General features: G+C 50.0%; 1 protein-coding gene across 5 annotated transcripts in view; it reads right to left on the bottom strand.

Annotated features, from left to right (window-relative positions):
• The window catches only part of Dpp6 (dipeptidyl peptidase like 6), an 827,976-nt gene that overhangs the window by 55,905 nt on the left and 756,639 nt on the right, over positions 1 to 15,432 (bottom strand). For all 5 annotated transcript variants that reach the window (XM_063250818.1, XM_063250821.1, XM_023564980.2 and 2 more), the window contains exons 11-14: positions 9,924 to 10,047; positions 8,390 to 8,428; positions 2,434 to 2,541; positions 737 to 828 (exon numbers count right to left, since the gene is read on the bottom strand). In XM_063250818.1, coding sequence (XP_063106888.1) covers positions 737 to 828; positions 2,434 to 2,541; positions 8,390 to 8,428; positions 9,924 to 10,047 — 363 coding nt within the window. The remainder of the gene's footprint in view (positions 1 to 736; positions 829 to 2,433; positions 2,542 to 8,389; positions 8,429 to 9,923; positions 10,048 to 15,432) is intronic.

Here is a 15,432-nt window from a genome sequence, read left to right as displayed (position 1 = left end):
CAGTGAGGCTGCAATTCCCTGGTGATGCCAGCAGCCCAGCCCTGAGGCCAGGGCAAGTTTCTCAGCCCCAGGTCCCTCCTGCCCTGGACTTGCCTTGGAGCTATGGGTCCTGTTTCAGGGTGATGGGCACCTGATTCTGGACCTGGGAGTTTCTTCCCCAGAGCAGTGACCACATGGAGGACAAAGGCCCCAAACACTTTTCACAGGGGTGAAGTATGGCCCAGTAAATACTCCTTGCCTGACTTCCCTGAGACTCGGACGCTGCCCTTGTGTGAGTGGGACTCAGAAGCTTCCGGGCTTTGTGCTGGGGCCTGGGCTCCCGCCATCTTGGCTCAATCCTAGCTCTGCCAGGGGCCATCTGAGGAACCTGGGGTGGGTGACTCAGCTGCTCTGAATTTGGGCTTATTTAATTTAAAAACGGGAAAGTAAGGAGCCCGCCCTGCGCAGCTATGAAGCGAGGCATCACTTGCGATGCATTCGGCATTGAGCCCAGGACAGCAGAGACCCAAGGAGATCTGGACAGTGCTGCCACCGTGAGGCAAGTGGGGCCTCATGGGATGGGCACGGGCTTCACTCTGTGCCTTGCAGAGAGGCCGGCTGTTGAGACGGAGGTGTGCCTGGGCAGCTGGTAGCCCGTGATTGCTGCCCAGCATGGAAGTATAAGAAGACCGGGAAGTGCAGATGGGCCTGCTGGTCAGGAAGATGGCGTCCTGGGACACAGCCCAATGTCACTCACATCTTACTGCGCTTCTCATCATAGGACAGGATCTTGGTCACATCCCAGTCCCCAGAGGTGATGGACTGGATGTTGTCATTGCTGCTGTTGGGCTGAAACAGAGAGATGGGGTCAGGAGCCCAAAAGGACTTGGCTGCCACCTCAAGTTGCCTTCATGTCACCCCTCTGCCCATTCAGCCTCTCTGCATTGGGTGACAGCCGTGCTGGGGCCCACAACTCTAGTGCTGGTGCCTGGAGCCCACCCCAGACCTTCCAGCTGCTCCACAGAGTCAGGGGTTTGTGTGCTGCTAGGTGGCAGGTGCTTGCCTCTCTGTGACTCTACAGGCCTGCAGGGAGGAAGGAGAGAGGAGGGTAAGGGTTCGTGAGATTGGGCGAAAAGCCCACACAGGTATAGAGGAGGGAAGATAGGCAGTCTGCTCTGCACTCTGCGGCCCAGGTGGGGTGACTGGTGTGTATTTCACACACACACTCCCCGGGTGCTCCCAAGAGCCAGGCCCCACCATCAGTATTAATCATCACCAGGTTCTGGACACCAGGTATTCGGGGAAGGGGGTGGGAGGCAGGTGCCCAGCAGCTGGAGATTAAGGTAGGTGAAGAAGGGCTGGTGGGCCAAGGCCTGGAGTAGGGTGGGCAAGGATCTGGGGGTGGAGGTGGACCTGGTGGAGGCAGTCACTGCATCCTCTAGGGGATCCTGGGCCCAGGGCCGGAGTGGGTGCCGTGGGCAGGGTGGGATCTGTTTACGGCCGCGTATGGATGGAGGTCTCAGCAATGCTGACCATCTGAATTAATTCAGAGACTGAATAAAAACATCTAATTTTTAAAAACACATTTCAAATGACCCCAAATGAGGAAGAAAAGGAATTTGGCTCTGGAGGATGAAGACGGGAACAGTAAATGGATGGGGGCAGTTTAAAGGCTGGAAGTCAGCAGCTGGAAGATGAGACCCTTTCTCTCTGAGAAGCTTTGGGGTCTCTCCTACTCCTTCCCTGCTGCTCTTAGGTGAGTGTTCTTGGATTTTCCTTCTTTTTTGGAATTGGTTTTGGGCCACATCATAAACACAAGCCCCCTACTTCAAAGCCATGGGATACTTTGATCGACCTTTTCTCTGTTCACTTGTTCTGACCTCAAACAATTTGAAGTGATTTCCAAATGAACCCCAGAAAGAATAGAGTGTGCGACCTTGAGGAGCCGCAGGTCCACATTCACTCTGCCTAAGAGCAGCAGCAGCAGCACCTCCCAGGTCCTCTCTGGGAAGGGAAGGTGTCTACTGAGAAGCCTACTTTGAGGTCTGAGTCCACGAATGATGATCGCTGACATCTTGGCTCAGAGATGCTCACTCACCAGACCCCACAGTCAGGCGCTTGGTGAGAGGAAGCCACTACATCATAAAGCTGGAGCTGCCTCTGGCTCCTGGGGTGGGAGGGTGTAAGGCACAGTTGACCCCTCAAAGTCCTGGTTGTACCCAGCCATGTCCAGTGCCCCCTGCCATTGCCAGATGTGCCCTTTCCAAACCAAAGTTCTCTGAGCAGAACCTGCTCTGCTAGGAATCTCTGTCCTTGGATCTGATGGCTCCACAGCTCTAGCACAGCCTTGGTAGCCAATGTGAGTGACACCTCTGGGGCTATTTAGGCTCCTGAAAAGGACACGCATGCTCAGTTGTGAGAGCTGCTCCGACACACACAAACTGCGGGATTCACCTGGGATGATGACACTGTGATATGATAGAACTTTCCTCGTCCGCCCTGTGGGATTGCTCTGACGAAGAAAAACTTCCGGCCATCCTTGGAGAATACAGGCTCTTCATTCTGTGAACAAAGACAAGGCGTCCAGTTAACACAGCATGCCTGATTATTCTGCAGAAGGCGAGCGGGACACAGTGTACCACGGGTTCATGTTCTCTGTGGTTTCTAGAGAGAGAAGCTGTGGGGAGAAGGATGCTGTGAGGGTCTTCTCCTTCCTTAGGAAGCATGAATCGAACTGCAGGTTTCATAAAACAAGAGAGAGGAACAATGGGGAATTAAGAGGCCACAGTGCAGACAGAGGTAGACAAAAGAGCATCCCTTAGTCTCCAAAGCACAGCGGGAGGAGGGATGTGTGTGCGCCCCAAGCTCTCCTTGAGAATAGGCATGCGCCTCCCCAAGGCACTGCTGCTCACTCACCCCGGGCACGCCCCAAAGTTCTGCAGCGGTCTTGTGACCAACCAGGAGGGGCACCCCAAAGATCCAGGAGGAGCACCCCAAAGCTCCAGGAGAAGCAACCCTGCAACATCCCAAACCTGATTTTGTCTACAGCATGAATTCTCTTCCAGTCCTGTCTTTATTTTTCCCTTTAACATAACCCATTTTCTATTGAGTAGCTCATCAAGGAGACAAGGTGAAAAGTGAAAAGGTTGATATCCCTGAACCCTAACGTGTAGATCAGAGGAAGGAGCAGGAGCCTGCCCGTGGCCACCCACACGGGGAGGGAGGGTGACCTAAGCTGGCACTGACGGGCCTGCGGTGCGGGTCCACCTTTGCTGTTGTCTGGAGACAGAATCGCATTCCCGGGATTCCTGGGGACCAGGCCTCAGGCGGGGTGTAAGGGCACAGGAGGGCAGCCTGGCTACCACCTCTGCCTGGCCCCCCAAACCCAGACCAGCCAGGCGCCAAGCTCCAGCAGCCCTGAGCAGGGCGGCTGCCACTCCAGCGGTCAGAAATGGTTTGTGCAGCAGCGGTGGTTCTGCACTTCAAGTTCGGAAGTTTCCATCCGTGAACACCAATTAGTTGGCTATGACATACATTTTCTGATTCAAGAGGCTCCATGCTAAGGTGGGGATGAGAACAAACGGTAAATAAACCTCAGCTGGCACAAGGAAAACTCATTTCCGTGCAGTGAATGAGTACATGCAAATACGATATGCCCAGAGAAATAAACTAACGTGTGATTAAAATGACATTTAATCTTCATGAATATTTGCAATAAAATGAAACCTTTAATCTGCAAATATTGATTTTTTTTTTTTTTTTTTTTTTTTTTTTTTTTTTTTTTTTAAATTTTTATTTAAGGAGAAAAGAAAAGAAAAAAAAACAGTGAAGGGTACAAGTTATACAGATTTACAGAAGAAAAAAATGCGCAGTAGGAGATCACTAGTTAATAGATTACATATTGCCATCTTAGAAATAATTGTTCAAGTCACAGAATTAAAGTTTGTAGAGTGGACATTCCAGCAATGATACTGCAAACAGTTCTGTTCAATGATCCATTAGAACTCTGTGATATCATTTTCTGTCTTATACATTTAAATATACATGCAGTTATATAGTTTAGAGCACTTTCTTTTCCTCTCTTTTGTACAGTGACTATTACACATTTTGGGTTTCATTGCTCCCACTGTTCTTATTGCTTTTTTGGAAGAGAGTAAAACCAAATGTGACATAACAGAACAGAATCGGTCAAGTCAAAAGGGTGATTTTTCTATTTAGAGCTGGGAGCGTGGTATTTAAAAGGAGAGAGTGGAAAGACCAGCCGTTAATTTGTCCCTTTGCACGCTCTTCTGTTTGCTGACAGCAGGACAGACAAAGGATGTTACCCCAGTTTTCTGGGGGGAATGTTTGCACTCTGGGCAGGGATGAAGTGTAATATAATTAATTCTGGCCAGAGGCATTGTGTTTATCATGAGGAGGCCTCCAGGTTCTGATGTTATCTTTACCATGCACACCAGGAAGGCGTCTGTGTTCACCTCCCTGAGACTCAGTTTCTCATGCTTAGACCTAGTTTTAGTGATAAAGTAAAGGGGCCTTGGATTGAGTGCTGATTCTGCTTGTCTTTGGAATCGAGGCAGCATTTCTAGTCTCACATGGTTCCTGCAACTCCATTCAAAGCAGGTGTGTGAGGATCGAGTCCTTTACATCCATCAGAGCTGCTGCCTGAGCTACTGGGAGAGTTCCTGCCAGTTCTTCTCACAGTTTACGTGTGTTTGTCTTCTCCAACCTCGCAGGCCAAATTGTGATGAATTTTGAAATAAAAAATTTGGTGAAAGAAGAACAGTTAGAAGTCAAACCATAGGACATAGCACAAGCAAGCCAGCTGCTGCGGGTTCCACGCCCGTGGTGTGAGCAGTGATTTTGGGTCTCGGTGACTCACTTTCCGCCCAGCACAGCAGCGATGGGTCTGTGTGTGAGGAACGAACTGGAGAGGGACCCGGCAGGCATCCACACACATCACTCCTTTTCAGCTCCTAGGGAGCTCTTGGGGATCCACATGGGGGTTGGGGAAGGGGATGGAAGGAGAGAGAGGAGATGGGGCTCAAGGATGTCAGCATAGCATGAGGACAGCTTAGCACAGCCCTTCCCGCCATCTATAGGTGATCTGGGACTGGCTGATGTGAGCACACAGGGTCTCCCTGGGCTCTGCAGGTTTACCAGATGCACCTAGGCAGGGATATTCAAGGCAGGCTCCTGTGACCCGCTAGAGATGGGTGGGTGGAGGTGCCATGGCAAGGTCCCCATTCAGAAGTCCCCACAAGCCCCTGAGGAGAAATACTCCAACCCGAATAGGTAGGCAGCAGCTTTGTGGCCTGGCATGGCAGGCCCAGCCAGACATGAGCTCCTAAACTGCAGGATGTTATGGTGTCCCAAAGGAGGTGAGGATAATGTGGGAGATCTTTGGAAAGCTGAGTCCACAGAGTCCTCCAGGAAAACAGGTTTTAATGAGAAGCTGCTTGAAACTGGCCCTTCCGGGATGAGCAGGACCCTGACTTCCCTGCGGCCCTAGGCCTGTGGTCTGCAAGGTGGTTAGGCACGTGGGGACCCTTGCTGTGCCCAGGGCGGACCACATCTAACTCACGCTGAAGGAGGGTTCTTGCATCCAGAGGCAGCTCCTCCCAGCACACAACACAATCCCTTATGCTCCAGACTTCATTGTGTAGTTTTTAGTAGTTGTCCCTTAAGCAGTGAGCTGTTTTTTCAGTAAACACTTCACAGTTTACATTTCAAACCCGTAAGAGTGGTGATTTTAATTCATGGTACTCTTTAAGGCTTGCTTTGAATTTGGTACTCTTTAAGGCTTGCTAGAAATGACCTGGCATCTTGAATCCCAGGCAGGCTGTCCCCTTTGCGGGGCTGGTGTTCTGTCATGGGCAGTGGGACTCACAGGGATGCAGAAAGGTACACTCTTGACCCTGGCTCTGAGGCCACTCGGGCAGGGGAGGGAGAGTACACAGCTTGTCCCTGGTCCAGAGCTTGCAAGCTGCTGCCCCCTAGGGCTAACAGCTCACCAGCCAGGTCCCTGTGGAGTGTTCTGGGGTGGCACAGAAGCAGGATTGAGCATCTCTCCTTCCTTTCCTGTCTGTCCCCGACAGACACTGCTGGCCTTTCCTGGCACAGCCATCGCTGCTGTGCAGAACTGCCACTATCCAGGCAGGTGTCCCATGCTTCCCCCAACAGGTCACTCTGCTTTCCTGTTTGTCAGGCACCGGCACTGAGGCTCAGTTTTTGAACACATTTGAGGGTGCACACATTCCTTGTTTGCACACTTGGAAGTTTTACACACATCTCTGTTTTTTTTTTTTTTTTTTTTTTTTTTTTGTCTTTTTCCTTTTTATCGGTACCGGGGATCGAACTCACGACTGCCTGCTTGCAAGGCAGGCGCTTATGCCTCTGAGCTAAATCCCCAGCCCCCCACATCTCTGTTTTTAGTCCCAACTGCACTGGCTCAGAGCAGGCACTCGGCCTGATTTAGTCCTTATAAATTATCGAAGTAAAAATGATCATAGTAGAAAGTGAAAATGAACAGTTCTGTGCACTTAGTAAATTCACAGTGCCATGCTCTGTTGTGAAATCCTTTCATCACCCCACACAAAACTCTGCACCCACTAAGCTCTGCTCCCACTGCCTTTGCACCTGAAAACCTCTGGTTGGCTTTCTATATTCATGAACTTCTCTATCCTGGGCATTTCATGGATGTCTACACTCACTGTGGGTGGCCTTTGCATGTGGCTCATGTCACATGGCTCGTGTTCTTGCAGCACGATTCACAGTGCTGGAAGGTGGAAGCTCCCTAGAGCTGTCAAAAAATAGGCAAATAGTGGGGGTCCCTATGAGGGAGCGCTATGTGAGCCTGAATGCAGTGATACTGGCGCCTGCCACATACAACACCGAAGGGGCCTATTCACCTTTTACAGTAAGAAAAATTTAGATTAACAAATTATATGTATATGGCATAATATTATTTAAAAATACATATATTATGGCATGACCATGTCGAGCTAATTGACGTATGCATTTTCTCATATCCTTATCATTTTTCTGTGTTGAGAACCACAGGAAATCTATTCTGGTTGCTTTAAAGAGCAGAACACATTGTTATTCGATATGGCCACAGCTGTACTTCTGCCTAACTGAAGCTGTTTTTCTGCTGGAACAGACCGGCAGGGCTGAAAGAGGAAACTCTAAAGTGACGGTGTATGAACGCTAGGCTTCCACCTTGAGAGGCATGGCCCGGTGCTCTGCCAGGTCACTAATCCCACACAAAAAGGCAGCACGGAGAGTCAGGGTACAAGGATAGTCTTTTTTCTTTTTTTAAAGTACATTGTTATAATTTTTTTTTTTTTTTTTTTTTTTTTTTTTTTTTTTTTTTTTGGTACTGGAGATCGAACTCATAACCTCATGCTTGCCAGGTGAGCCCTTATGCCACTGAGCTACATCCTCAGCCCCACGAGGATGTACTTGAAGGACCATTGTTGATAGGTACATTGTCCAATTTCAGTTATTTCTCATACATAGGGTTTACCATATCAATAAAAACATGTCTGAACCTCTCCACTGTAATTCATTAAGACTCAAGTCTGGTTGAGTTTTCCCACAGAATTTTAAGGCAATGTCCCTTCCTTTAGGTGAGACAGGAAGAAAACAAGCCTCCCGAGCGTTACCCCTGTTCTAACACAGGAGTGTGGGAGGAGACCAGAAGGACTGAAGACAGGAAATCTCAGCCTGAAGCCTTTCTCTCTATGGTAAGTTTAACCTAAAGTTGTCACAGGCTGGGTTGCATAGGGTGTTCACCATCACTTTGTGAGTTTGTTTCGGTGGTGCTAGAATAGAACCCAGAACCTCAGCAGGCCACGCAAGCAGTCACCAGTGGACCCTGCCACCATTCCTTTCAGTCTTCAGTGCCTGCGTCCTGTTCCAATGTGCCTGTTCATTTTCCTGGAATCGAACTCAGAGCCAGGCAAGTGCCATGCCACTTAGCTATGTCCCCTGCGCCGTGCATCTCTCTGTATCTGAGCAGGGATGGAAACCCTGGGGGCAGTTCTGAGGAGTCTGTCAGGTCACAGAGGCATCTACTCCAGATGTTTTACCATCACAGACTAGATCTGGGCAAGTTCTGTGACCCATCATTTGAAGTCACCCCAGGGGGTTGCCCAGCTGGGAAGGAGGTCTCTGAGCCACTTCCGTTTGGCACAGAGCTGTGATCTTCCCACGCCTTCTGGGGACACAGTTTCTGCAGGAGCCCGAGGCTTCCAGGGAGGTGGGGACGAGACAGGAGTCCACACCCTTACCCGTTGCTGGGTTACTGCTCCTCAGAGCTTGGAGAGGTGTCAGAGTCCCAGAAGGGCTCAGAGGAGGGAAGGCAGAGATCAGGTGGAGGTGTTGGCGAGGACCACAAGGGGACAGTTACCTGTCTGTGGAGCCAGGCTTCACTTTCATCCTCGTGTTTCTGCAAAATGACATAAGAGCGTCAGTGTGGGGTTCTGCATGTGACCAGTGGCACACAAGGCAGTTTGGCTTTAACGGCACGGTGGACGCACAGGCATGGGGTGATGGGTGCGGGAGCGAGTAATCCTGTTCTGCTCTGTTTCTATTGTGGCTCAGAGCCCAACGCTAGTGTCCTCTACAAGAAGAATGCCACCGTCCCCAACAACAAGGGCAGTCCACTGTGGAGAAGAAGCCTTTGGAAGACGGTAGCATTTCTACCACTTGGGGTCACCACTGGTCAGTGTGTGCCCATGTGGGTGTCCCCACAGATGGACCAGCTCCCTCAGAGGCAGACTGCACTATGGGAGTCTCAGGGTGCTGGGAACTGAAACTGTCTGAGGTGCTAGAAGTCGTGTGGTAGTGGACCTCCCAGAAGAGCCTGAGCAGATGCCTGAACAGAACTAAAACAGATTCCAGCACAGGACACAGCTGCTGGGCACCACAGTGTGCCCCAAGGTCCCAAACCTTCTCCAGGTGGTGGCCTGACGGGGCCTGGGCCGGCCTGTGCCCCAGGATCTATACACAGGCTGGGCATGGGGAACAGGTGCCCAGGCGGCACTTGCCATGCTAGACCTGGCCTGTCTGTCCATAGACACTATGGCTTGGCAGAGTAACCTGAGTGTGCTCCCAGTGGCTTAAAAGGGAAGAAAATCCCTGGGCATCATGGTGACATTATTCCCAGGAACAAGCCTGTGACTTTCTGCCATCCTGAGGCAGCTCAGGGAGGGCTGCTTTATAGAGCCCTGTAGGGAACCTGCTTACCAAGCCTGGCCTGAGACTGAGGGTCCATCTTTCACACTCCATGCCAGGTCATCTGCTTCTCAGGGCTGGGACCCAGCAGTCTCTGCCTATGCAGGACCAGGCAGGCTAGTGCCCAGGCTGGGCTCCATATTGCAGTCCTCCTGCCTCAGCCTCCCAGAGGACTGGGATTACAAGCATGCATCACCACACCCAGCCTTTCAGTCTTTCTTACTTTCATGCCTCTTTACTCCTTTTCTTCTTTCACTCTCTTTTCTCACATTTGCTTCCTCTAAATACACATCACTGTGTACTCCTTCCTGGCTTCCAGGACCTGCCCATCAGTCAGGAGGGAGTGCCTGGCACTGGGGTGCGGTGGGGTGGGGTGAGAGCAGAAGTGGTTCTGGAAGCCTGGGCTCTGGCCTGAGCCAGTTTGCACCCCTCCTTGAGCACCATTTAGAGAACAAGATGATTCAGGGGCCCTGCAGCTGTGGGGCCGTGGAGATACCTCTGGTACGTGAGAGCACTCTGGTGGGAGCGCAGGGGTTAACCACGCCTCTTCTTGGCCAGTGGCTCCTCACAGTGGTACCAGATTCACCCAGCAGATGGCACCAAAACCAGAGGCCTGGATGCCAGAGCAGCTCTCAGAGGCAGCTCATGCTCAAAGGGGCTCTGACGCCACCTCCCCTGCTCCTTGCCCTCAGTCCCCTCCCCCGTACCTTTGTGCAGACCCCCGTGGTAGCATCACAGAGGGTCAGGATGGACACGTTCTGTGCCCGGTTCAGCCAGGTCACGGCGACCTTGGTGCTGGTGGCCCACTTCACCATGGTGATGTAGTACTCCCTGCAAACACACCAAGGCAGAGGTGAGCAGGGTGCCTGGGAGCGGGACAGGTTGTGCCCCAGGCTTGGGTCCAAGGCAGCCTGCAGGAAGGGTGCGCAGAATCTGAGTGGGGTTTATGGAGGATGTGTCTGAGACACTAGCGTGCACTAGGGTGAGGTTCTCCAATGTACCTCACTCCCGCTGGGCTGGGTGGCTGCTCCTGAGCTGGAGGTCACATGCCCGGCCTGTGGCCCACACCACAACACACCCCCACCGCACACCACACATAGAGCTCTATAACCCTAGGCAGGGCAGATGGGGGTGAGAGGGAACCTGGGCTTCTCAGCACTCCACTCTGCAAACCTGGGCTCTTCGAGGCTCTCTGCTTTTTTCTCTCATCCTTAAAGACAAATTCCCGGGGATATCACAGCTAATTAGGGAAACTGGTTCATACTCTGGGCTTCCAGTGATCTTGGCCTGATGACCTCAGTGCCACATGCTGAATTCTGCTCAAACCTGAAAATACCTTTGGGCTCTGTGCCATCCTCTATGAGCTTATGAGACTTCTGCCTTCTAGTGATTAATCCCAACCTCCAGAGCCCTCCAAATGCTGGCTTTAAAAGCTCCAATTTCATATTTAAGACCAAGAAGAAAATATGAAGAACAGGAGTGCCCAAAATGAATATTGTCAAGTGACTTCCCAGCTAACCTAGGCCAGCAATGGCAATGCTTTCAGAGGCAATTGCCCAGACCACAACTCAAAACCCCACATATTTATCTCAAAACACTAACACTGCAATGAAACCTGAGTACTGCTGAGGTTTTAGTTTAGAAAGAACAATGCATACATTAACATGTTTTGTCTTAAAAGAAAAACAACACACATGCCCTAGGTTTGCTACCACTGATCTACCCTGTCTCAATCTATGGTAAGAGCTGCCATCCAGAATGATTACCTGGTGGTCTTGCAGGATCATTATCACCAACAATGTGGTACATTCACCAGACGATTCCTAGCAAGCTGGGAAGGAGCTTCACTGCACTGAATCTTATTTTCACCCGAGGCAACTGAATACCCAGGTGCTTGAGACTAAGTCTCAGTTGACCAGGAAGCTAAGTTGCTGGGTGTCTCCCATTCCTCAGTCTACTTGTTAATTAGTGTTTTTGGCAAGTTTATCTAAATTGGGGTGCATGTAGTGAACATACCATCTCTGAGCTGAAGCCCCTGACTCAGGGGGTCACATGGCTTGGGGGCTTGGGGAACGGGATCCTTTAACATGTTTCACTGCAGCCTGGGACACTTGCTGAGGATGAGAGAGGTAAAGAACACCAGAAGAGCACACACAGAAAGGAGGGCATTGAAGAGTTGTCCAACTATCGCGATCTTCAGCCTTCCCAGTTAGGCGCTTTTTGGAGCATAGCCACGTCTTGGACGCATCTGTCCCCAGCCTGCACGCCCTGAACCCAGGGCGTGGCTCTAAGAGGCAGTGTGTCCTCTGCCATTCTCTCAAAGGTCTCGCTCTGCTGCAAGCTGCACTGCCCCAGGAGCTGGGATGCGTTATCACGATGGAATTGGTCATCTCTGAATATCTGCAGGTGTTACCGTTTTTAGGCGCTGAGTCCTTAAAGGTATTTCAAGATCAACACCCAGATCTTACTTCCCATGGAACCCTTTCACCTTTGCTGATGTCCTGGTTAGCCTCTGATTCCGCCTTAGATGGAGGCTGGCAGTCTGAAGTGCTCAGGGGATGACTGAGGGCTGACGGTGACCAACCAGAGCAAGCTCACGGGCTGGATGCTCTCTTCAGGGACCAGGGAAGTGGTCCACACCTAGCAGGATCACCTAATGACCTGCACTTACTCGCATGTACACCCTCCCTCTGCATGTGCTCTGGGAAGGAGGGAGGGCCTCTAGAGTAAAGTCCTTATCCATGTCCTTCACACGACTCAGTGACAGCCTGAATTCTGTTTCCGTTTATTGGAAGCACTCATCCGATGCTTGGTTTCCATGCTGCGCTTCAGCATGAATGAGCTTCATACAGGCCAAAAATGATCATGTTATTCTCAACTTTTCTGCTCCTCATTTGATAGGTGAAAGACTAGAAACGGCCACAGAGATTCTCTTTTGCCAATAAGTTCCTTTGGGATGGCTCTGGAGCAGAGCACCAAGGCACAGCACTGCGCTGGGTGCTGCTAGTTGCTCAGGGAGGCACTGAGAGCAATCGTGTGGCCCATGCAGCCACTTCGTCACTCACGCTGGAAGTGCCTGGTCACAAGCATGGAGGGAAAGCCACCGCCAGCCCAGAGATGGAGTGAGGCAAGGACATTCTCCTGGAAAGACCAGGACATTAGCCTAGAGAGGCAAGGACATTACTCCGGAGAAGGCTGTAGCTCCCATGGTGACCATGTGGTGTCTTTCTCTAATCACTAAAAGTTGTCCATTTAAATCTAGGAAGTGCCACGTCATTACCTGTGTGTTACAGGAGTCATGTGATATGAGGGGCAAAAGTAACAGCAATTGTGAGAACAGGTGACCCAACTCTGCCACATCCCCAAGGACTTCGGCCCAGAGGTGTCCCCACACATGATAATAGGGTTGCTAGGGCTGAGACTCCCCTCCACACTGCTCACTTTACACAGAACTCAGGTGTTCAGCTTCTCCACTCGCACAATACGAACTTAAAACATGGGTGTCACTTTAGAAACCGTTATGTGATGAAATGTGATAAACAGTCTTAAAATCTTTAAAGAGTAGAAATGATCAGGAGACTCCCTAAAGACTGATGACTTCCTCGTTGTCAGTGAAGGGGTGTCAGGGGCACCCCACCTCCATCAGTGAGTGTGAGCATCCCCTCACCTGTGGCTTCTGACCCTGGGGCCCATCTCCAAACCCCTGGGGCCCCTCTCCCTTCCCACCTTGCAGTGACCTCACCACTGAGGTGATTGAGTACGCTCATCTCTAGTCAGAGCTTCCTAACTTCACTGAGTGCTTCCATGACTACACTTGGTGTCAGATAAAAACTGGTTCTTTTTAAAGAAAATCAAGTCACCTTACAAAGACAAAGCATTGTCATCCACAAGGCCTTTTGGAGCACTGTGCATCACAGAGGTGGCACTGTGTGCAGGGCTCTTCTGTGGCTGTTTAGGGTTTCGCAGTCACTGGGAGCTGAGAGGCAGCTCCTACGTGTAAGGTCTCTGCCTGCAAAAGCTCCCGAGCAGAGTGCAGAAGGCCCTGTTCCTACTGCAGTCTGCACCAACCCTCCTTTGACACTCTCTGCCTAAATCCTACATCAGAGGAGATAGCCGTGGCCCCTCTGACAGCCAGGCCATGTTTACATCAATACCCTTCTGGCTTCTCCCAGGACTGTCCTAAACAGCACAGATGTAGTCACTTCAAGTACAGACCCCGTGAGCACCAGAGGTTTACAGCATGCAATTGGGAAAGGTTTGAGGCAGCCTCGGCTTACTCTGTGTTATCACAGCTACTAAGATATAAGAAAGTGTCATAGTGACACATGACACTAACAGCATTGGAGATCCTGACCCACAGCACAGATGGGTCCAGGCAGCCGCCAAACATTGCCCAGGTGTAAAACAGAGTGGCAGGAACACTGAAAGTGGACAGGGCGCAGGCTCCTCTCCCTTTATCTCCTTATCTCTGAGTGCTGGGCTTGCATCACCCAGAACCAGGGAGCCAAACCTTCACTAACGGGTGCGAACTAAGACCGTGGTTTTCATGTACCTGTCACTGTGGTTTTAATGAGTGTCCCCCACAGGGTTGGTGTTAAAGACTTGGTCACAGGGGAGGCTGTTGGGAGATGGTGGGAGCCCAGGGGGAGATCCTTGATCAGTGAGGACAGTGAGGCTGTTGTCTATGAGATCTGGGTTTCTTTCCCTTGCTACTTCCTGGATGCAGTGTAAGCTGTGTGCTCCGCTACATGCCCCTGCTGTGATGGGCTGCCCTCCCTGGAGGCCCAAAAGCACTTTGGAACTATGAACTGACCCAAGCTCACCTTTACCTCCTACATCACCTACAGCAGGCATTGTGGTGATGAGGAGCTGCCTAGTGACCAGATGACTTAGTATTGAAGGCACAGCCTGCAGGGCATTGGGCTGGCATGGGATGGCCTCCACTTCAGGCTGAGATGGACAATGTTGGCTCCAGGCCAGTATGGGCTAGTCTCAGCTGCAAGACAATATGGACTAGCCTCAGCTCCGAGGCTGCATGAGAGAAGGTCAAAGGCACCCAGAGGGCTGAGGGAGGGATCCTGGCGATGCACACCCCTCTAAGGTACAGGAGGCGCTCTCTGTGGGTGAGAACTAGGTCAAAAATGCAAGACAAAGGAAAGGGAAATCACTCTAAAGTAAAACAGGTCCTAAAATACAAGGTGTGGTAAAGATGGCGCAGTGGGGGAAGGTATCAAGGAAACAAAACCTGAAAATTAAAAAAATGAGGCTTAGGGAAGTTGAAGGAGGGGAAGGAGCCTCTCCAGGAGCCAAGGAAGCCCAGGAGCAGCTGGGTTCCCCCCACTCTGCAGACAGAGGCACCCAGTGCATGAGCAGGGGAAGAATCGTATACAGTCCAGTGAGAGTGGTAAACTAAAACATCCTGACAGAAACTGGGGTTATGGAGAAAAGAAATTCCACATCAACCCAGTAATAAGGAAAAACATTTTGATAAAGGATCAAGATTTAGGCTGATCTACAATTTTTCTGTCCCATGTTTATTGTTGTTCAACATCTCAATGTGTTTTCAAATGATTAATATCTTGTTTAAAAATAATTCTTCCTGAATATACCCTACACTGACACAGGAAGGCAATTCAATATTAAAGGCTCAACATTAAAAATGTCAGGGTATTAAAAACAATCTCTAAAATCAGGTCACCCACAGGCAGTCAAAAACTACTATCAATTGGTTACAAATGCAAGTAAGTTGTTAAGATAACATAAATATATTGGGTGAATGCTTTTGTAGAAGTATATACTCAGTAAATTTGGAGAGGAAAAATGAAAGATAATGTATCTTACAAATAACCAAACAGAAAAATACTATTAAATAGAAGCATGTATTTGTCTAGGAGAATATCAGGGCATACTTTCTTTTTTTTTTTTTTTTAAATTTTATTTAAGGAGAAAAGAAAAAAAGCAGGGAAAGGGTACAAGTTATACAGATTTACAGAAAAAAAAATGAACAGTAGGAAATCACTAGTTAATGGATTACATATTGTCATCTTAGAAATAATTGTTCAAGTCACAAAATTAAAGCTTGTAAAGTGGACATTCCATCAATTATACTGCAAACAGTTCTGTTCATTGATCCAATAAAACTCTGTGATATCATTTTCTATCTTATACACTTAAATATACATGCAGTTATATAGTTTGGAGCACTTTCTTTTCCTC

This window comes from Cavia porcellus, unplaced genomic scaffold (genome assembly GCF_034190915.1).
Source record: "Cavia porcellus strain 051 isolate PalLab524CR breed Dunkin Hartley unplaced genomic scaffold, mCavPor4.1 scaffold_6, whole genome shotgun sequence".
Taxonomy (NCBI): domain Eukaryota; kingdom Metazoa; phylum Chordata; class Mammalia; order Rodentia; family Caviidae; genus Cavia; species Cavia porcellus.
The sequence above is the reverse complement of the archived record's forward strand: the minus strand, read 5'-3'. Positions and strand labels throughout refer to the sequence as shown.